The sequence below is a fragment of the Eleutherodactylus coqui genome, chromosome 2, assembly GCF_035609145.1.
Source record: "Eleutherodactylus coqui strain aEleCoq1 chromosome 2, aEleCoq1.hap1, whole genome shotgun sequence".
Lineage (NCBI taxonomy): Eukaryota > Metazoa > Chordata > Amphibia > Anura > Eleutherodactylidae > Eleutherodactylus > Eleutherodactylus coqui.
In genome coordinates, this window is record NC_089838.1 from 262,578,016 (window position 1) to 262,600,721 (window position 22,706).

General features: G+C 43.3%; 1 protein-coding gene across 1 annotated transcript in view; it reads left to right on the top strand.

The window, feature by feature from the left end:
* SLC24A1 (solute carrier family 24 member 1) overlaps window positions 1-22,706 on the top strand; it is a 55,292-nt gene that overhangs the window by 20,883 nt on the left and 11,703 nt on the right. Inside the window, exons 7-9 of the mRNA XM_066589991.1 lie at window positions 13,279-13,292; window positions 16,940-17,026; window positions 18,454-18,569. Coding sequence (XP_066446088.1) covers window positions 13,279-13,292; window positions 16,940-17,026; window positions 18,454-18,569 — 217 coding nt within the window. The remainder of the gene's footprint in view (window positions 1-13,278; window positions 13,293-16,939; window positions 17,027-18,453; window positions 18,570-22,706) is intronic.

Here is a 22,706-nt window from a genome sequence, read left to right on the forward strand (position 1 = left end):
CCTGAGCTGCCCTGCGCTTCAAACTCCTAGATCATGAGTTTACTGATACATTTCATCTTGACACTTGTCCCTATTCAGTCGCAATCATATCAATATCATCTTCTCGCAAGCGGGGGAAGTGTAAATAATCCAGAATGATCCATAACTCTCCTCCACCAATATCGGAACATTTAAAGGAGTTTGCATGTGATCCATCCACTCATGTACACGTACTCCCTCTGGCTCTTCCAAATAGTTGTCTGCAATACCTAGACCTGCCACTCCTGATGGAACCCAAGCCCACGCTATGACAAGTCACAGTACAGTTACTAGAAGCTCTACACACTAGTACAACATCACTGACTCGTGAAACTGAGGAAGTAAGAACTGACTTGGGCCTTCTGCAGTAAGATGTGCAGAATCTAGGAGGTCGAGCTGGGAGCCTGAGAGTCATATCTCCCAACTAGGGGACAATATGGCTCATATCCCATCTAAAATAAACAAATTAGAGAAAGTAGTAATCTCATGGTCTCAACGAACGGATGACCTGGAGATAGACTGTGTAGAAACAGCCTCCGAATCTTGGGCCTTTCATGGCAAAACAGCCTTGCACCACTTCGGGGAAGAAGTAATCCTCTGTTGCAGATGTCACACTCGTGGCAGAGGATCGCAGAGTTTCTCCCGTTGCTTCCAATGGATCCACCACTGTTGTTGCTGGCCCCATTGAAAACAATGGGCGCTACGATGCGAGATCACACAGCAAGATAGAACATAGCATTGCGGTGCCATGCAGGAAAACATCACTCGTGTGCATGTGCATTCAAAAGAATGGGTTCATATTTGTGCAGGATTGTGCATCTCAAAACACACAAATCTTGCGTGGTTTTAGTGTCTGTGGGAAGGCAGCCATAGGCCTCTTCCACACGGGCCACAAAACCTCACTACAAAATCATTGCTACAAAATGAATGTATGTGAAGCTCATGGTTTCCAGTGGGACTTTTCACATTAGCAATATTTTGTAGCCTGAAAGAACCCATTGGAAACCATGGACTTCACATACATGCGTTTTGTAGCGATGATTTTGTAGCCTGTGTGAAAGAAGCCTAAGGCCTCCTGTCCACGGGGAAAATCAGGCCCGCCGTGGATTCTTCATGCAGAATCCTGCAGAGGGTCCCTCCTTTCCCGCAGACATGAGGCCTAAAAAGAAGAATAACTTACCTGTCCGGACGCTGCAGATCTTCCCTCGATCGCGGCCGGATCTTCTTTCTGCAGCCCGGCGGATGTGCTCGGCACACCGTCAGCGTGCCAGTGAGCAGGAATTCAGCTGCGGGTGTGCCGCGGATCCAGACGGCTTCCATAGGCCTCAATAGAAGCCTGCGGGAGACCCGCACTGAAATGGAGCATGCTGCGGGTGTTTTCCCGCACACGCAATCTGAGCCTCAAGGGAAAATTACATCCGCAGGTATTTATTTACCTGCGGGTGTCCAATACATCCCTATGGGGCGCGGATCACGCGTGCGGGACACCCGCTGCGGATCTGTCCCCGTGGACATGAGGCCTTAGGGTCAACACTGTAAATATTGTCTTTGCCTAAACTTAATATATTTGTCAATAAAAGTTTAAAAATGTATGAAATACTTATAATTCAACTTTAGTATTCCACAGAAACATCTGACTGGATCTAAAAACACTAAAGCAGCAAACTTTGTGAAATCCAAAATTTGTGCCAGTCTCAAAACTTTTGACCAAGACTTGTACATACAAGGTACAGACAACAAAGTCATATAGGGTGCAGATTAGTGACCCATACAGCAATAAAATGAAACTGCCAAAATGGGTGTAAAGAAATAGCCATGCAGGGTCTATAAAAAAGCCCAAAAAAGCCGTACAGGTCATAAATTCATTAATGTAAAATAAATTGTCAAATCAATTAACTGGTCGTATTATTCTGTGGGTGTCCGTTGTGTGATCCACTATTAGCAGGGTGTCCCCACTCATCAGAACCAATTGCCATATTCAGCAAGACCTCCTTGGCATCTTTACCCCTTCCCTACATCATTTTATTCTCTTCCTCAGGGACATCATCTCCATCCACTCTAGCACCTTGGACATCCACCCACTTCATCTCCTTCCTCCCACAGAACCTTGTCTCCTCCACATCTCAACTACACCCAGCCGAATCAAATCCTCCACACGTCACAATCTCCCCGCTAAACACAGAACCATGTCTTCCCCATTACAATCTCCCCAGCACAGATTTATGTTCCCCTATCACAATTTCCTCCCAACATACCCCCCTCCACAAAACCACATCTCCCCTATCATAGAATTCCCCCAACAGAACTACACCTCCAACAAATAGCACCAAGTCTCCCCATCACAAATGGAACCAGGTCTTCCACACATCCCAATCTTCAGAAACACGGTGCATCGTAGTTCCAGCACTCCAACCCATTTGGCCTAGGTGGTTTTAATTAGTAGGAGACTGCATAAGGACAATTGCCTACTTGGTTCTCATAGAGCATACGGACAGATAAGCTAAACAGGCCTGTTCACATTGTGCAGCTGCATGGCGGTTGCTGTTACTGTGGTGCGGTGTCTGTGGGTGATGTGGCTCAGAATTGTGGGGGCCTAACCTAGCAGCAGTGGTGTTTTTAGGCTACAGGGTCGCTCCCCCTATGGACATTGTATTGTGGAGATGGTTGTTGCCATGTGGTACCACGCCCAGTAGGGTAGGTACCCAATACACAATATGTGGGTGCGCCTGCAGTCAATATCTTTCTTTCTACAATGTCAGGTTAATGGCTGCTTTTCTGATGGCTAGGGTTGTAGAAAAGGGTTGTGCCAGAATTGACTTTTATCACCTATCACCACTGAGGCCCTCACCGATCCCAAGAATGAGGGTCCTGTGTCCCCCTCTCCTCGTCACTGTAGGCTCACAGTATCCACTCACAGGATGTCAGATTGAATGGAGACGTGCCCACGCATGCTCAGCGTTCCTCCATTTCAATGCGGCTGATGGAAATAGCCCGAGCACTTGTACTTGGCTATCACCAGACCACTTGATTTAATCTCCTCCTCACTGCAGGGGATGTAGTAAGCCTACAATGAAGAGAAGAGTGGGACACAGTACCCTCATTCTGGGGATTGGTAGAGGTCTCACAAGGGATAGGTGATAAAAGTCAAATTTTGGTACAACTTGTAAGGAAAGGAGACAACCGTAGGGTATATTGGCTATTCTGGTACAACCACTTTTAGGGTTGTTTCCCTGGTGGTCTAGAGTAGTGGAGGGGTAATTGCTGCTTCTTAGCTGTTCAACACTGGTTTATTTCTTCACAGTTTCTAGTGATATCTGTTGTACTTTGCCTCATTATCAAGAAGCTGAATTTGATGTTCTGATAATTGCGGAAAGGCTGCGGAATCTGCGTCATCGCCTAGCGACGGTGCAGGGAAATTTGTACTGCACATGTGTGCCGGCGGCCTACCTGAAGTACAAAGGAAAAGAAGGAAGGAATAGGTACGCAGGGTCCCCAGTAGGGAGTACGGGCGGATTCCGTGCGGGATTCCCCATGCAAAATCCGTGCGTGCCTGTACATAGGATAGGTGATAAAATTCTGGTCACTGGGATTACACTGCTGAGACCCCATGATTTTGAGAACAGGGATTTAGTGTCCCCTTTCCTTCGCACTGTGGGCCCACTGACCCAACACAATGAGGAGGAGATTAAAGGAAGCGGCAGTCATGCATGCACAGTGCTGTTCCACTCAACTTCAATAGGATTGCAAGAGATAGCCGAATGCTCGTATTCAGCTATTTCTGTCAGCCCCTTTGAAATGAATGGAGCAGCACCGTGCATGTGCCACCGCCAATCCATTCAGTCTCAAAGTCACTACGGGTGGGTACAGCAAGCCAACAGTGACGAAAAAAGAGGGACACAAGACCACTGTTCTCAGGACTGGAGAACCATCAATCAGACTTTTATCACCTATTCTATGGATAAGTGATGAAAGTCGATTTTGGTAATACCCCTTTAAATCATAATTCCCTGAGGCCTTAGTCAGACGGGCGTTTTTTCGCGCGATTTGCGCATCGCGTGTCGCATGCGCAAATCGCGTGACTGGAGGCGAAAAATCGCGGGAAAAATCTGCACCTAGCCGCGTTAATCGTCGCAGCAAAACGCCCGTCTGACCGGAGAAAAATCGCCGTGCGCATCAAAATGCGCATGAAACTTAGACTGACCGGCGAAAAAAATGATTTTGGTGCGCACATAAAACGCCGAACGCAGATAGGCGCGATCTGCGAATCGTCGTGTCCTATAATTTATCGCATATCCGCATAAAAAGCGGACATGTGACCGATACCATAGCGAACCATTGGTTCTATATATGCGCAAATCGCATGCGCATGCCCTTACAGGTGTGGAGAAGCTAGTGGGGAGCCACCCTTGTAACTCTTCTTCCTATTCCTGGTAGCTTTCTTAAGTATTCTATAATTTGTTCGGCTATTCAGACTACATGCTGGCTGTGTTTCTGGCAGCATAAAATGACAGGTTTCCTTGAAAGAGGTTCTCCAGGACTTAAGTACTAATGGCCTCTCCTATCCTGTTTGACCAGTGGCCTCAGGCACCTCCAACGATCAACATAGCGAAGGGATCCCGACATGCTCAGTCCTCGGATGTGTGGTGCAGTGACCAGTTGATTATGCCAGGGATTGTTGACCTAAATGCTTATCAAGGTGCATCACTACCAATCTGGTCAGTCGCATACATTAAAAGTACATAGGGTGATGATGAGGTGGTCTCTGTTCCCTGGGTGTAGACTAGATGGTGTGGTGCAGTGCATGTCCCAAATAAAGTTTGGGAGTCAAGAGAGGAAAAGTTAAAACTGACATTTACTTGCCCTTGAAGCCTAGCAGTACAACATCAGTAGATGAATGCACATTCTTTGAAAATTCGCAGTTTTAATACTGGTAGAGGCTTAATCAGGGGCGTAACTATAGAGGATGCAGGGGATGCGGTTGCACCCGGGCCCAGGAGCCTTAGGGTACCCACAAGGCCTCTCTTCTCCATATAGGGAACCCAGTACTATGGATAAAGCATTATAGTTGGGGGCCCTGTTACAAGTTTTGCATCGGGGCCCGGGAGCTTCAAGTTACGCCTCTGGGCTTAACCCCTCCTCAGATCTATTCTTAACCTCTGTACTGCACTATTGTGAGTTTTCCATCACAATTCTGGAGTGACTCTAGCCTTTCCATCAGTTATGCTAATCCTGTAGTTTCCTGTGTCCCACATGTAGTGATCCAGGTGTCAGAATAGCAAGGCTGTTGTACACTCAATAGTGGGCCTACACATCTGTTTCTCATAGGCTGAGTGTAAAGCAAGTAGTTTCTTGTGAGCAAACTCAACCCCTAACCAGCCAAAAAAACTTTGCGGCTATACTGGGTGTGTATCTGAACTTATATAACTGTATTTCCACCCACTAGCCTAGTTCTAATTGACTGTGGTGTATGTAACTACAGTCTGGAATGTTTAACCTTTTCTGTACTATACTACACCTTAAACACCATCTGTAAGATGTAATACAATGGGCAAATTACATTTATAGTACAATAAACATGCCAAGTGCAAATTTCCTACTGAAGTGAATGGGAACCTTGCTTGCAATACCCAGTTGGGCCACTGCAGAGAGAACAGAGCTGTGCATTTCCTGGAACACATCAGCTCTATACGCTGATGAAAGACTGGCTCAGAAAACAGTTGATCAACTGAGGTGCTGGGTGGTGGGCCTCCGCTGATAAACTATTGTTAACCTATCCTGAGGATAGGTTATCAGTATTTCAGATGGTGAAAATCCCTTTAAGGGATGTTATAGTTCCACAGTAGCAACAGCATGGATTACAAACTTTTCTTGTGGCTCATGACACCTCAGCCTCATGTCTCCAAAATGTACGTCTGTATTGTACAATCTGTGAAATATTCAGCTCATAAACAGGTTTTAGCAAAATCAGTTGATGTATAAAAACTTGTTTAAATGCTGATGTAGTCTGATGACCACTTGGGGTCAGGGAAGAATAGTTTCCTTTTCAGTGCAGATTGGCTCATGCTCTTTGCTTATCTGCCTTCGGCCGCCTGCAGACGAGCGGGTCGGATCCGGCAGCGAGAATTCTCGCCGCGCGATCCGACCCGAGCGCCTGCAGGGACGAGCGCGTACTCACCCGCGCCTGGCGGCCCCGGCTCTTTCATGTGCCGGCTGCCGCGCAGCCGGCGCATGCGCAGACCGGAGCCGGCGGCCGGGTGAGTGTGTGCCCCGCAGAAAATTAGGACATGCTGCGGTTTGTTTGCCGCGCGAGATTTCGCGCGGCCAAACCGCGGCTGTCTGCATAGGAGTGCGTATTTTAATGCACTCCTATGCAAACTTTCAGCGGCGGAAATCCCGCGGGAAATCCCGCGGCGGGATTTCCGCTCGTGTGCAGGCGGCCTTCTTCTGGATCCAGAGGGGGTTCAAAGTTTTCAGATTTACCCCCTCCCCCATTCTTTTTTTCCCACATTGTTTCCTCCCTCCCCTTTAAACTTGATGGACTTTTTTTATGTTTTGCACCCTTATGATGTAGCTACATACTAGAGCCCTGGCATTATCCAAACATCTATCCTGACAGAAGAGATCACTCACATACAACTTTTGTCTTTTAAAGTTTGCACACAACTACAGAACTTCAAAGTATGGCTCATGAGAAAAGAGACAAATGGCGCCACAGAGGGTGAATTTGTCTGAACCAAGGAATACAATCCAAGTCATATAATCTATAGGCATAACTAGTTTTGTGATATGGGTATAACACTAGTAGAAGCCATGAGTGAACTCTTGGGAATCAATGCTATGGTAGGTAGTCTCCTTGGGCAGATTGCCAACTTCCTCCCAGATGGGTAAAATAGTACTTCAAATACTTAAAACCCCAAAAAGCACAAGATCCAGTAGGATTAAAGAACGGTTTATAGGAACAACAGATATAAGCAATGTGTTTTGTGAACTGAAGTCCCCTTTGTCAATATGGCACTCCAGTTCCCGAAACACATTGCTTTTATCTGATGTTCCAGTAAGTCGTTCTTTAACCCTACTTGAGCTTTTTGGGGTGATTTATATATTTTGAAGTGTTAAACTACAGAATTTGACACCAAAAGATTCTCCCATCTAAGAAGCTGCTTGTTGGAGATAAGTATGTTGTATTATAGGGGCTACTGTGGCTGGCACAATTTAGGAGCATCAGTTGCATCACTAGGTCTTGGCACCCAATGAAGACAGCAGTATATTGTTGACGGTGGCTGGTTTGAGGGTATGGCCATGGTAATAAACCACAGGGTTAGGGTTGGATTTACATCAGAAACAGTAGCCTCTTAGTGTAACTCCATGACTGAGGCTCTTGAACATTATTGTTGTGGCTCAAAATACTTGGTCTACTGCCTTCTTCTGTCCTAGAAGTTAAAGGGATTTGTCTGATGAAAGATGACATTAATATTTGCCATTGTGAAAGAGGGAGAAAGGATGGTTTAAATGGATATTCCAGATATGAGCATTTATTACCAAATTTTAAGATAGGTAATACATGCTAGATCATTAGGATTCTGACCAATCTGACCCCTATAAATTGCTAGAAAACGGGAACACTTGGGTAGCCCTTATTTTTCAACTTTTTAAAAGTTCAGCTCCCATCCGCCTATCTCGTTCCAATCAACATAGAAAACAATCTGTGCAAAATTTTAGCTCAATCGAACAACTGCAAGGCGATCGTTATAGAACATGAAGTTTTGAAATTTGCGCCTTGAAATTCATTTTTTTAGATAACATTTTTTTAGTTATTTTATTTATAATTTACCTGGAAGAGCTTGTAATGTCTTTTGAGCGACTTTTGAGCGATAATCGCTGTGTCATTTACAGCGCAAGATGATCGCTCAAGATGAGCGATCACCTTGTGCTCAGAGCGGAGGATGCAGAAGACAAGCGGGTTGGCCCCACTTGTCTTCTGCATCCAGCTGTTCCCCACTCTGAGCACCCGGCTGTTATACAGCCGAGTGCTCGGAGCGGAGCATGCAGAAGACAAGTGGGGTGTCCCCGTTTGTCTTCTGCATCCAGCTGTTCCCTGCTCCAAGCGCCCAGCTGTTATACAGCCGAGTGCTCGGAGTGGAGCATGCAGAAGACAAGTGCGGTTGTCCCTGCTTGCCTTCTGCATCCAGCTGTGTTCTGCATGGAGCGCCCGGCTCTTATACAGCTGAGCGCTCCGAATGAAGGATGCAGAAGACAAGTGGGGTGTCACCGCTTGTCTTCTGCATCCAGATGTTTTCAGCACGGAGCGCCCGGCTGTTATTCAGCCGAGCGCTCCATGACGAGTATGGAGAACAGAGCTGGACCGCTGTGTTCTTCATACCCAGCCTGTGATCATGGAGCGGGATACAGCTGAAACAATAGTATCAGCTGTATCCCACTGTGAATCCCTGATAAGACTGATTGTTGTCTCTCAGCACGCTGAAAGACAATGATGAGCGACGGCTTAACGAAAACTGGACGATGTCAGTGCAGTTACATACAACACAAATCACAGTGGTATGAGATATCTATATAGTCGAAGCTAAGGCCGTCACAGATATAGAATTTCAAAATTGAAATTTTATTAGGAATTATTTTAAAAATCAAGGCCAACCAAAGAAAAACAATTACATAAAACGTATAGTGACAGGACAGACAAACAGCTAAAAAGAGGGATCTTGGGATGGGTGAGGGAGGGAATTATGTGTCACCAATTCCCGTCTAACCATCACCAGGGTCCTCAAGAGTCACTTGTGATTTAGTTGATGGGGCAGATCCCCCTATCAGGGTAAGTATTTAGCACTTGAGGTGTTGTATGATTCGTATGTTCTCCAAATGGAGACTGTTTTTTAATAAAGGTATATATGTTATACGAATCAAGCAAACCACTTTTCTTTTGGGACTCTTGTAGTTTTTAATGTTTGAATCAATGTCGTTTAGTGCATTTGTTTTCACTGTTTTATACACTTTCTGTTTAGATTGCTCTTCAAACCAGTATGGTATTGAGTTTACAGTGTTTAAAGCTTTTCAGTTTATATTGCTCTTGCTCGTCGCGTTTCCCTATCGGGGTACTCGATAGTTCATCAGGAGCCGGGCATCGATAAGCCCCTAAATAAGTAGGAAAAGATTTGTTTTAGAATATATATCAAAGATGATCACTAGATAGGTGGCTGAAATACGCCTGTCACTATTCAATAATAGAAGATTCCCCAGAGTTGCCTAGTTTATATAATAAACTTGGACCCTACCAATCGTATGGGTCCCAAACGTGCTCTAGTCGTTCAGAATCCAGAAAATGGATTTAAACTGGATATTTCTGGCTCACATAAGGTCTGCCACATTCATGCGGCTCTGGTGTAGAATAGAAAAACTGTGCATCATGTGCATCCATGAAAATGATGCATATGGTGTGTATCAAAGCTGTCAGAGTTAGTCTGTCCAAAGTGGCACCCAGGTTAGCATAGGACTGTCATATGTCCTCCAGGACTGGTAGCTCCTAGGTTAGTGGCTGTAAGATTAAATATCTATTCGCCCAACAAGAAGATAACGTACGGTTAACAATATCCCAAATCAGCCTAGGAACTACTAGGCTGGTGAGCTGCAGGCATCTCACCACCAGAGCCGCAGGCGCTGCTGGAGATTACTCCTAGCACTCCTCTTTGCCTTGCTCTATGTCTTCTCTCTTGCTCTACAAGCTACCAGAGCTGACCTCATCTTACTAATGCAAGCCTTCTAGCTAGCTTAAAAATGCTTTTTGCCATTGTGGCAGTTACTAGTAGTTCCTAGGCTGAATTGGGATATTGTTCCCCGTACGTTATCTTCTTGTTGGGCGAATAGATATATCATCTTACAGCCACTAACCTAGGAGCTACCAGTCCTGGAGGACATATGACAGTCCTATGCTAACCTGGGTGCCACTTTGGACAGACTAACTCTGGCAGCTTTGAGACACACCATATGCATCATTTCATGAATGCACATGATGCACAGCTATTCTATTCTACACCAGAGCCGCATGAATGTGGCAGACCTTATGTGAGCCAGAAATATCCAGTTTACATCGATTTTCTGGATTCTGAACGACTAGAGCACGTTTGGGACCCATACGATTAGTAGGGTCCAAGTTTATTACATAAACTAGGCAACTCTGAGGAATCTTCTATTATTGAATAGTGACAGGCGTATTTCAGCCACCTATGTAGTGATCATCTTTGATATATATTCTAAAACAAATCTTTTCCTACTTATTTAGGGGCTTATCGATGCCCGGCTCCTGATGAACTATCGAGTACCCCGATAGTGAAACGCGTCGAGCAAGAGCAATATAAACGGAAAAGCCTTAAGCACTGTAAACTCAATACCATACTGGTTTGTAGAGCAATCTAAACAGAAAGTGTATAAAACAGTGAAAACAAATGCACTAAACGACATTGATTCAAACATTAAAAACTGCAAGAGTCCCAAAAGAAAAGTGGTTTGCTTGATTCGTATAACATATATATACCTTTATTAAAAAACAGTCTCCATTTGGAGAACATACGAATCATACAACACCTCAAGTGCTAAATACTTACCTTGATAGGGGGATCTGCCCCATCAACTAAATCACAAGTGACTTTTGAGGATCCTGGTGATGGTTAGACGGGAGTTGGTGACACATAATTCCCTCCCTCACCCATCCCAAGATCCCTCTTTTTAGTTGTTTGTCTGTCCTGTCACTATACGTTTTATGTAATTGTTTTTCTTTGGTTGGCCTTGATTTTTAAAATAATTCCTAATAAAATTTCAATTTTTAAATTCTATATCTGTGACGGCTGCAGTTACACACAATGATTATTGCTCAAAGGATGGCTTTGGAGCGAATTTTGAGCGATAATCGTTGTGTCTAAATGGGCCTTTAGGAAAAAATAATGTTTAATGTTTTTTTAAATAGTTTCTATTAAACAGTTATGGCATATCCAGATGATATTCCATGAATGTGTGGTAGGGGTCCAGCAAATGGGCACCCCCATTTTCAGGCTTGGTGAGGGAGCTCAGGTATTAGTCTTTGCCAAAAAAAAGAGAAAAAATTCATTATTGAAGCCAATGGTTGTATTCTATTTACCTATTTTCAGCAATTTTTTTTTTGTTTTAAACATGTTTTTAGACAATTTCTGGGGTTGCCTGGATGTGTCCACATAATTTTCTCTAAGAAGAAAAAAGAAAAAGGTCGAGATAGGGAAGAGTATAGCGCTTTTGAACGGAATTAATCATTGCGTAATGCATATACTATGTTCCAACTTCAAGGCATTTGAGGGTTACCTAGCAGTTGTCCGATTGAGCTGAAATTTTGCACAGCCCCCTTTTTTCTTGATTGGAACAGCATTAACGGATGGGAGCAGCAAAAGTTTAACTTTCGTAAAATTACCTATAGCTAAGGGCCAGCCTAGGGGACAACTATTTCATGGAGCAGTGGCTAAGATTGTGCATTGCTGCTCCATACAACTAAGAGGTATGGAAAAATCTGAGTGAGAGCACTTGGCTGCTTCTGTATCTCCAGTAGAGTTGCAACGAGTGGCAGCAAGTATGCTAGGCCACTGTTAAGGGATGAGTGGTGGGAGTTTGGGTTATGTCAAGTAGACATCACATCTAATGACTGATTTAAAGGAGTTGTCTGGGACTTTTCTATTGATGACCTATCAACAGGATAGGTCATCAATAGTTAATTGGCCGGGTCCGCTGTTTGGGATCCCTGATGATCAGCTGATATCGGGCCAACTGTCATTGTGGACACAGCCGGAAGTAGACAATTCTGTCCGTAGTGCAGCGGCCTAGGTTGAATTCAACTCCCACTGAGGATAGGTCATCAATAGTAAACTTCCAGACAACCCCTTTAAGCACACTTTTTGTTTGTGTTCTTCGTCTTATGTACAGTAGCTATGTTATGTCAGAAAACTCAACTTCCTTTCATCTTGCTTTATCTATTTAATACTGAACTTTACCAAAGTCATTGCACATTTGCTCTTTGTTTTGTACTGCTTCATGGATTGTCCTGTGATGGTTGTATTTTCCTGTTCGTTAGCCAGTATACATTTTAAGAACTTCTTGTCTGCTCCCATCTTGGTTCTAGATTATATAACAAACCTGCTAACCCTACATTTTCTGACTGCTGAAGGCCCCTCTGGTCTTATGACCTTGAGGTTCTACCCATAGACCTCACCTGTGTGTCGCTCATGTTAGGTGTATTACTGACCAGATTATCAAGTATCTCGTCAAACCTGGACAGCAGCCAGTAGCCCTGAGCCTGATCTGTTTAATCCTGATACCCACATGGCTTCTATCCTTCTTCTTACTGCCAATATTTCTATGATTCTGCAGCTGCAGATTGTTAGGATGACCGTCTGTATTTATGCGGCCGCAGGAAAAGCTATAGGAGACGGGTTTACATCATAGTTCCATGGATAAGATTGCGTAAAACTTGCTCTGACACTAAGGTACAAAATGCTGTTACGTCAGTCCCTCTTCTGCGTGTTTCTATCTGCTCTACTGTCAAAATAGAGTCTTTAGGGTATGAAGATTTGTTGCAGAAATTTCTGCGACTGTTCCAGTCATCTGCCGAAATCCATGTGCTTGACGCCAAAAATCTCTATTAAGATGAATGGAACCGATATTTAGTTATCTGCAAAAAATTGACTGTGTATCACCAAAGGGACCACAGCCTATATTTGGGGATTGTCCTATTATCAAAACTATATAGATGAAATAGGTATTTTGTACCCTTGGTCATACAGAAACAGAGATCCTACCATGACAAGAAGAGGAGGACAGGGGACCCCAGTTCTTAGGATCGGTGGGGTCTCAGTCGTGAGATCCCTACGGATCGGACTTTTATCACCTATGGTACTTCCCTTCCCCTTACAATTAACTACGGACCAGTCATCATACGTTTACATCATATGTCGCACATTTCCACAAGCCTGATTTTTCTTTTGCTACTAGATATACAGCAAATTGTTTCTAAGATTTAAACCCACTGTTTAGCGAGTTCCCAATTTCAAAATCCAGAATGCCTCTCTGCTGAGGACAAACTTTCTCCAATCCCCTCCTCTTAAAAGGCTTTTCTGAGCTTGTTAAAAAATGGCCAGAGTGCAGATAACTGTGTATAAGAGGGGAAAAAAAATATTACTCACCTTTTAAATGTCCCGCTGCTCTGCACCTCCACTCTGGTTCCCTCTGATCCAGTCCTGAAAACTCTTGCAGCAGTGACATGCCATTCATCAGGCATTTAAAAGGTGGGTAATGTTTTAACATTTAAAAAAAAAAATCTTTGATAACCCCTTTAAAGTAGTTTTCTGCTTTGGACAATGTACTTTTTGTTAGAAGTGTCCCCAAAAATAAGAAACACTGCTGGTGAGGCCCACCATCAATGTGCCATAATCTGCAGGAAATCTGGCAGTAAGTAGTCTCCTGCAGCACAACCAGAGGAGAAATTAAGCATTACATGGTGTCTATTGAAGTGAATGGTATGAGTGTGTAACACATGGGGAGGTCCGGTCCTCCAGAGAGATGCTCATGTAGGACAACTTTAAGAACCTTTAGGATAGGTTTAAGGATTTAGTTTTGCTCTTTTGAGAGAATTGTTGAGGTCTTACAAATATAAAAATAAGCTTTACTCCCTGGAACTTGTATATTTTTGTATTTCTGTAGATTCTATCGACGTTAATAAATCTTCCTTATCCTGGAATACTGCTGCTGTAAAGTTTTGAGGAGACGATTAAACACTTTCTAGAAAACATTACAGGTTACATCTGTGGTAGAAACCTAGACTCAGCTTTACTATAAATTATGACTAGAGATGAGCGAGTATACTCGCTAAAGGCAATTGCTCGAGCGAGCATTGCCTTTATCGAGTACCTGCCCGCTCGAGACGAAAGGTTCGGGTGCCGGCAGTGGGCAGGGAGCTGCGGGGCAGAACGGAGGGGAGATCTCTCTCTCCCCCCCGCTCCCTCCTGCTGACTGCCGCTACTCACTGCTCCCCCGCGCCGGCACCCGAACCTTTGGTCTCGAGCGGGCAGGTACTCGATAAAGGCAATGCTCACTCGAGCAAATGTCTTTAGCGAGTATACTCGCTCATCTCTAATTATGACTGACATTTGATGACTAAAGATACTTTACTAATGACTTCTGTTGGTGTATATGTATGTATGTATGTTTTGACTATTGATACTGAATATTGTATGTGGCAGACATGGCTACTTTGGGCTTGCATGTTAGCAACTGCTCATGGCGGCCATTCGTTTTTTTAACTGCAGAGCACATGTGAAGAAGAATACTTCTAGATAGTTTTTGCTTCTTACAAGATGTTTGATTGACATGAAGGCTTTAGATAACCTATGTAGATGCATTTGGACATTAGTATAATGCATCTCTTCATTGTTCTGAATTCTTCAAGCCAAGAGCAGTTTTTCAGGATAAATTGCCAGACATTTTGCCCCCCTCCCTTACCCATCGATCACTAAACTGTTTGATATAAGCTCTTATCTAGAAGAAAGAAAGCTGGCTCTGTAGTGTCACATAATGCATAGCAGCCTTAAAACTCAATGTCCAACCTTTAAAACAAGCTTTGAACATGACTAAGGAGATAAGCCAAACCAGAATTTTTTCCATAGGGAAAAAATGGCCCATCCAATAAGATTATGGTTGGACTTATCTCCCTACAACTTATAAGAATACTAAAGCCCATACAAATAAAGGAAAGACTAGAAGCAACGGGATGAAACTGAAAGGGAGGAGACACAGATTAGATATTATAAAAAACTTCCTGGCAGTGAAGGGTGATCAATGAGTGGAACAGGTTACCATAGGAGGTGGTGAGTTCTCCTTCAATGGAAGTCTTCAAACAGGGGCTGGACAGACATCTGTCTGGCATGATTTAGTGATCCTGCACTGAGCAGGGGGTTGGACCCGATGACCATGGAGGTCCCTTCCAACTCTACCATTCTATGATTCTATTCTATGATCTATTAAAAATATCAACTAGAGAGTATTAAAAAATAATACTATACACCTACAAATAAATATACTCAACACAAGAGTAAAAATAGCAACAACTCATAAAGTTCATAAAAGATGGCACAGAAACTCATATGAAAGCACGTCACTGATATAATTAATCTGAAAACAAGATCAAAAGGGTACTATATAAGTAACTGAATAGTAAAGTGGAAGTGTCCCTTGATAAAGCCAGCGTGATACGTATATCAGGGGGCAGCTGTGATCCGCGTCTGTATTCTCCTTTGTGTCATTATATATTATATATGAGGTGGTTTTCCTGTATCAGGTTGCTGGATTTTTACTCCACTTGCACTTTACTATTCAGTTACTTTATATAGTACCCTTTTGATCATATTTTGTGATTAATTATACTTGTGATGCGGCTTCATGTGAGTTTCTGTGCCATGTTTTATGTATTTTATGAGTTTTAACCCTTTCCAATCCACTGTCTGGCCTCTGAAGACATTATGATTTAAGGCTTTACAGCTTTGATGTTGGAAGACATCCGTCGGGGTTCTCTTACTGTATATTGCCAGCCTCTCTGCTGTCGGAGCCTATCCAACGTGTCACCTCATGCAGTACTGGCTTTAGCCAGCGTATAGCACCATTGTATAACGGCAGAAAAAGAGTAAGCCATCTAGGAAAAGCAGGATACAAATTGGATTGGAAAGGGTTAATAATACAGTCTATATATTTTTCCTCTTGTGTTGGAGTAGATTTATCTGTAGGTGTATATTATATCCTCGGTCATATTGCAAGGACCATTTAGACAGACATTGACTTAGAGGGTTGCTATTCATTGGGTGACACTAGAAAGTCAACTTTCTTCCTCCTGGATGAGAACTTAACCTCGCATACCCTTTTTCCCGAGAAGCATTGCCTGGCCTATAAGACTCTCTATGCCAACTTCTCCACAAGGAGAAACATTATCCTTTACTAGACCAGCTGTTGGATAGATAATGATTACATACTGTTTGTCAACCCTCCATATCTCACAAAATCCCTATCCCCTCCACACATGCAATTCATAAGGCTGGCCACTCAACCAGATGGATCTGGCAGCCCATCCTCTGCTGGCTCCATCCTTCTCCTACCTAATGGCCCTTTTACACGTCAAGATAAATTGGAGCAAGCATGTAACCAGCGGTGATGTAACGATCATATATCGTCTGCTTGGCATGCATTTACACTGAAATATAAGTGGGTAGTTTTGATCGTTCCTTGGAATATAACCACGCCTCTAGTCAATGCCTCTGCCACTGCTTTCTATTAGGCAAATTGTACAATGCCTAATTATACCAAACAATGCAGTGGCAAGACCAGGGATGTTTTTTAGGCTCGCATGAAAGATCTCATTAGCGATAATCTAACAAGTTACCACTGATAGAACAGTTATTTTCACAATAATTGCTGCGTGTAAAAGGGCCTTAGTGCTTTTGTTAAACACATATATTGCACCCCCACCCTCCATACCACTGTAGGCTGTTGCCTACTTTTTTTCCTGCTCCTGGTTCCCTAGTATGCCAGTCTTTATAATATGCTTCACCTTGCCATTTGCTGCAGATACTACCCTCAGGACCGTTCATCTCTGTGAATTGTATATGTAATATATTTGTGCAGCAGGGGCAAATATAGCCTTAAAATAATCACTATACTTCATTAACCAAAACCTTTGTCCATCTTCATCTATAGTCATTTGACAAAAAGCTCTGTGCAATACATATATGTACAGGATGAGTGTGCAAGTGTTACCCGCGGGAGGACTATAGCTATGCGTAGAGCATTCCGTCGCAGTGAGAGAGTTCTCATGCGCTCTGAGTGAACAGTAAGTTGCTTTTCTCCTTTGCAGCAAAATTTAAAGACAAGGCTGAAATCATGAACAACATGGCCCAGGCCAAGGTAGACACAGAGGGGAAAAAAGGCCTGAAAACCAAAGGTGAGAAAATTAGGCTCTCACACTGTTCATCTTCCTGACACTGGACTGACTAGGACCTGGGTGTATTCGCTCAGCCCACATTACAGTAGTGCGATTCTACCAGCGGTTCAGTATAGGCATGCTTATAGAGATATCCCAGATCTTTAAAGCAGCAGTATTAGGCCTCTTTCACACGGGCGTTATTTTGACGCTATGTTAGCCGTGCCAAAAAATTGTGACCATCGGAGCAGCAAATCGCATGAATGAAAAATAGTCGCGACCAAGTTGCGGCTATTATTCACAATTTTTCGATCCATTCCCATGGCTAGCTGCAGTGAAATAACGCCACAGCCCCGAAATCCATTGATCGGCTACTATTTAATTACTTTAAACGCCTCACTAGAGGCACCTGTCAGCGTTAAGCAGCACTAGGCTCTGTTAAACTCCCTCCCCCTTCCTTTTTCAGACAGCTCCCATAGACTTCCATAGGAGTCTATGAAGCCTCTAGTGTTTTGCAGTCTAAAGATAGGGCAAGACCCATCTTTTAGCACAGTAAGAAATTTCGGGCGTTGAAAGTAATCTGAAGGAATCCATTGATTCTAATTGTCGCAATTTTTTTAACGCACCTACTTAGCATCAAAATAACGCTCATGTGAAAGAGGCCTTTAGATGCACTAATGTCCAATGCTAGCTCTGTGTTGGATCTCTCTTTAGTGGTCTGGTCTTCTAATTTGCTTTCTGTGTCTTTGTAGTTTCCTATTAATTGATGAGTAGCTTCTTGCTTGGTTTCTTCCACCTCGCTTTATCTCATGGGTGTGTAATAATAAATATATCTTGGCTTTCTATTAAAGTTATAGTGGAGGTTGGCTTATGAAATTCCTTTTCCAATGGATATATGTGTTACCCCCCTTTACTGAAGAATTGGAGGTTGGCTATATTCAGCTTGGTTGGTTTTGCTTGAGTCTAATAGGATAAAGAGGATTCAGTAAAACCAGTGAATGGGTAGTCTTCATTGCTTACTATAAGTGGCCTAAGCAACTAATCAGCCCTTGTATATCAAGATTTCGTTACAAGTTACCAAAACCTAGCAAAAAAAGATAACTCTAGGTTCCACGTCATGGAGGTGGCTATTTAATGAAGAGATATTAAAACTACAACCTATCAGTTCAATGACATAATTAAGAGTTGTGACTAGTTCCTAATGAATTTCTAAGCTGAACTTTGTGTCCCACATTCCCTCTTTTTCCCTGCTTGGCTGGCATCTCACCACCACTTGTAATAGGGGCAATGCCTATCATTCATGTGAGGAAGATGATACAGAATAGCGATTTTAAATAGATATATAGAAAATTTACTAAGGAAGTTGTAGCAATCCATAGCTTCAGCAAATAGTGCACAGAATATCATAGCATCAGCATGGTGGTCTAACAATGTCTTCTTTTCTGCAGATGAGAAGGATGAAGGAGGTGATGCCCCCCACACAGTGAATGTACAGGTGACTCCTGCCACCGGGTCTGAGCCCTCCAAGGATGGAGAGGATGAAGGAGATAAGGATGACACTCAGGTAACTGCATTCATATGATGAGTTTACCCTCAATAGCTAAGCATAAACACCTTTCATATCTGGAATTGAGAGCAATATAAGGGAAGCCTAATACCAAATGTACATGACGCTGAAAACTGTGGTGAGTCAGCCTCTCCAAATCATAGAATGTAGAGTTGGAAGGGACCTCCAGGGTCATCGGGTCCAACCCCCTGCTCAGTGCAGGATTTACTAAATCATGCCAGACAGATATTTGTCCAGCCTTTGTTTGAAGACTTCCATTGAAGGAGAACTTACCACCTCCCATGGCAACCTGTTCCACTCATTGATCAAATAAGAAAGAGGAAAAAAATACCTCTTCAGCGCCATCTATTGGATGGCAGCAATTCATCAAATCCTATTCCCAATTTCCTATTCCCAATCTTTGATAAGACTTGCTATAAAGTCACTTTGATTTAAAGGAATGCTTCCATCCAAAAGATGGCGCCGTAGAGGTATTTTTCCATCTTTCTTATTTGCATACATTTCCTGGAGGAGCTAGCATGGCCTTATAAGTCTCCTTACTCATCTTTTAGGTGTCCCCACTCCCCTTCTGGGTGCTCTTCTTGGGGAGAGACTATACAATTCCCTGACACACTCACCCCCTAGGTGTCTCCACACACTTTTTGGGTGTTCTCCTTAAGGAGACACGACACCGCTTCTGACTTATTGATCACTCTCACTGTCAGAAAGTTTCTTCTAATATCTAATCTGTGTCATGTAAAATGTACCTCCCGATACTACCGGGGAATCACGTCAGCATAGAGCCAAGAATCATACAGATTGCCAAACTAATTTAAACTATTCTCTAAAATGTAAACTATTTTCACAGTTCTTTTTTGTGGACTGGGCCCCCAAATTGGAGTGCAATTTAAAGGTGAGATGTAATTAGATAGATAGGGGCAGATATTCTACTCTACTCATCTATAGTGCTAGCTCAACCCTACTGAAAACTGTCAGAACCCCTTACTAATTTATAAGGATCTGCTTGATTATGGTAAATTCAGCTCTTCCTTTTGCCAAGGGAAACTCACTTTTGTCTTCTGGAGGAAGGAGAATGTGTCACCCCACAACTGCCATCACTTTGTGTGACAAATGCATTACTTGCTGGTTGCTTCTACTAATCACCATCAGCTTAAAAATGGATCCAACAATGTATGGCGTATGTACAGCATTTAATACGCAACCCATAAAGAACAATAGGGCTGTAATACGCGGCGGAATAGAACACGCTGCATTCTTTTTTGTGTGCTTATTACATGCAATGAATATTCGCAAGTGTGAATGGATCAATGAAAATCAATGTACTTTCAATTACTCCATTCACTGTGTAATACGCAATGAAAATACGGAATGAGTCCTATGAAGACGTTTATATAATAAGCACCCCAGGGCACTACAGATGTCCCCATCAGGAATTCCCAGCAGGAATAATTTAAATTAGTACGGCTGATATTGCATACTGCTAACATGTTTGCTACCAAGAGGAGGCGCTCACAAGCTAATCCGTTTTAGCTATTGTTTGTAGTAAAGAACTAGGGCAGCAAACTGTATCTTTGTCTCAGATGAAGGAAAGCTTGGATACGGCTCTGATAAATACAGCATATCTGCTAGAATCATTGCATTGGAAGCAATAGTGTCATATTTAGTGAGAATGCACAGCCATGGTGGGGCTAGGTTTTTAAAGGGATGAGATCTTCTCTGACGTGTCTGTTTTAGTAAATACTTGCATTCACCATGAAATAATTCTAGAGCATCTTTTCTTATAAGATTGTGCCATTCCATTGTTGTTCCTCCTGGAAATATAGGAATCAGCTGACCACTAGGCACTACCTTACCCTTATATAAAATACATGACACAACGTTATCTTCATCTGGTTAGTAGGTAGTATTTCCCCCGGTTTAGTGTGAAGGTTCTCAGGGGCTCAGGCTGACCGTGAGTAAAACGGCTTAAATAGCAAAAGCAAAGGAGAAAGCCGGCTCCTTAAAACACTTCTTTTATTCCAAAAAATCCATAAAATTGCAAGTGATAGGTACCGTGTAGCACCATGTCTGCGCTCAATCTATCACCGTGGTAAAATAGGTTTTCCAACTTATATATAGGAGTCACTGAAAAGAACTTACTTGGAATATTTAAATGTTATTAATATTCACACGGGCTACAAAATCATACAACTTTGTAGCGCTACAAAAACGCATGTATGTGAAGCCCATGGTTTCCAATGAGTTCTTTCACATGAGATGTTTTGTAGGCTGAAAGAACCAATTGGAAACCAGGGGCCTCACATACATGCGTTTTTGTAGCACTACAAAGTGGTACGATTTTGTAGCCCGTGTGAATAAGGCCAAAAACTTAACCTTTATTCAAATATTAATTTTAACATTTAAATTTAAGGCGTAGATACACAAAAAGGTATACAGTTAGTCATGTAATATGCTTATCCGATAAAGGATATAACTCCATATACTAAATAATATGGTTTAGAGGGAGCTATATTAATATGAGCTAGTACCCTGTTTCCCCTAAAATAAGACACTGTCTTATATTGATTTTTGCCACAAAAGAGCCAGTGTCTTATTTTCGGGGGGGGGCTTATACTCCCCTGGTCCACGGTGTCCCGGTGCCTCACGCTGCTGGTCTCCGGCTGTGATGTGGCACTCTGCAGTGTCCTCTGTGCTGAGATATCCTCTTCTTTCTGGTGACGGGGCTTTAAATACCCCGCCTCCAGAAAAGTGAGCGCTGTGACTGGATCAAGCGCCAGCCAATCACAGCTGGTACTCGATGAGCTAATCACAGCTATTCAGTGAGGTCATTCACTGAATGGCTGTAAATGATCGAGCGCCGGCTGTGATTGGCTGGCACTTGATCCAATCACAGCGCTCACTTTGCTGGAGGTCCGTCACCAGAAAGAAGAGGATTTCTCAGCGCAGAGGGCACAGCAGCTTGCCGCAGCACTGGGACTCAGACGCTGCAGGCTAGGTGAGTATTGATGGGTTTTTTTTCCATGTACTTCAGCTAGGGCTTATTTTTGGGGAGGGCATATATTTCAAACCTCCCCTAAAACTGGCAGAATAAAAGAAAAAATGACCCCAGCGCTCACTGGGGAAGAATATTCCTCTTAATGGTAAAAATTAAGGATTTATTGAACGTGTTTCGGCCCACAAAAAGGCCTTTTTGTGGGCCGAAATGCGTTGCAATAAATCCCTAATTTTTACTATTAGGAGGAATATTCTTCCCCAGTGAGCGCTGGGGTCATTTTTTCTTTTATTCTGGTGGTGTATATTTGGGTCCCCCTCGTTGGGTTGACACAAAGATCCGAACTGCTCTCCACTTAAAGGGGTTGTCCCGCGAAAGCAAGTGGGGTTAAGCACTACTGTATGGCCATATTAATGCACTTTGTAATATACATCGTGCATTAAATATGAGCCATACAGAAGTTATTCACTTACCTGTTCCGTTGCTAGCGTCCTCGTCTCCATGGTGCCGTCTAATTTCAGCGTCTAATCGCCAGATTAGACGCGCTTGTGCAGTCCGGTCTTCTCCCTGGTGAATGGGGCCGCTCGTGCCGGAGAGCTGGTCCCGCGTCGTCATCGTAGCTCCGCCCCGTCACGTGTGCCGATTCCAGCCAATCAGGAGGCTGGAATCGGCAATGGACCGCACAGAGCCCACGGTGCACCATGGGAGAAGACCCGTGGTGCATCGTGGGTGAAGATCCCGGCGGCCATCTTAGTAAGGTAAGGAAGAAGTCGCCGCAGCGCGGGGATTCGGGTAAGTACTAAACGTTTTTTTTTTTTAACACATGCATTGGGTTTGTCTCGCGCTGAACGGGGGGCCTATTGAATAAAAAAAAAACCCGTTTCGGCGCGGGACAACCCCTTTAAGGATTGGGAGGAAGAATTTTCCATATTTAAGGCATCCTTGGACCAGGAGGTACTAGTGGGGTGCCCTTTACCCATGGGGCCTCACTTAGTACCGGGTAAGTCCATTTGAGTATTTACTCATTTCTTTTATTATATGCCTGTAGGAGTGCTGATCTGACCTCTGCATACCTATTTTTCCCCTAAAACTGAGGTAGGCCTTACTTTTGGGGAAAACAGTATCTCTTTTAGCTCATATTT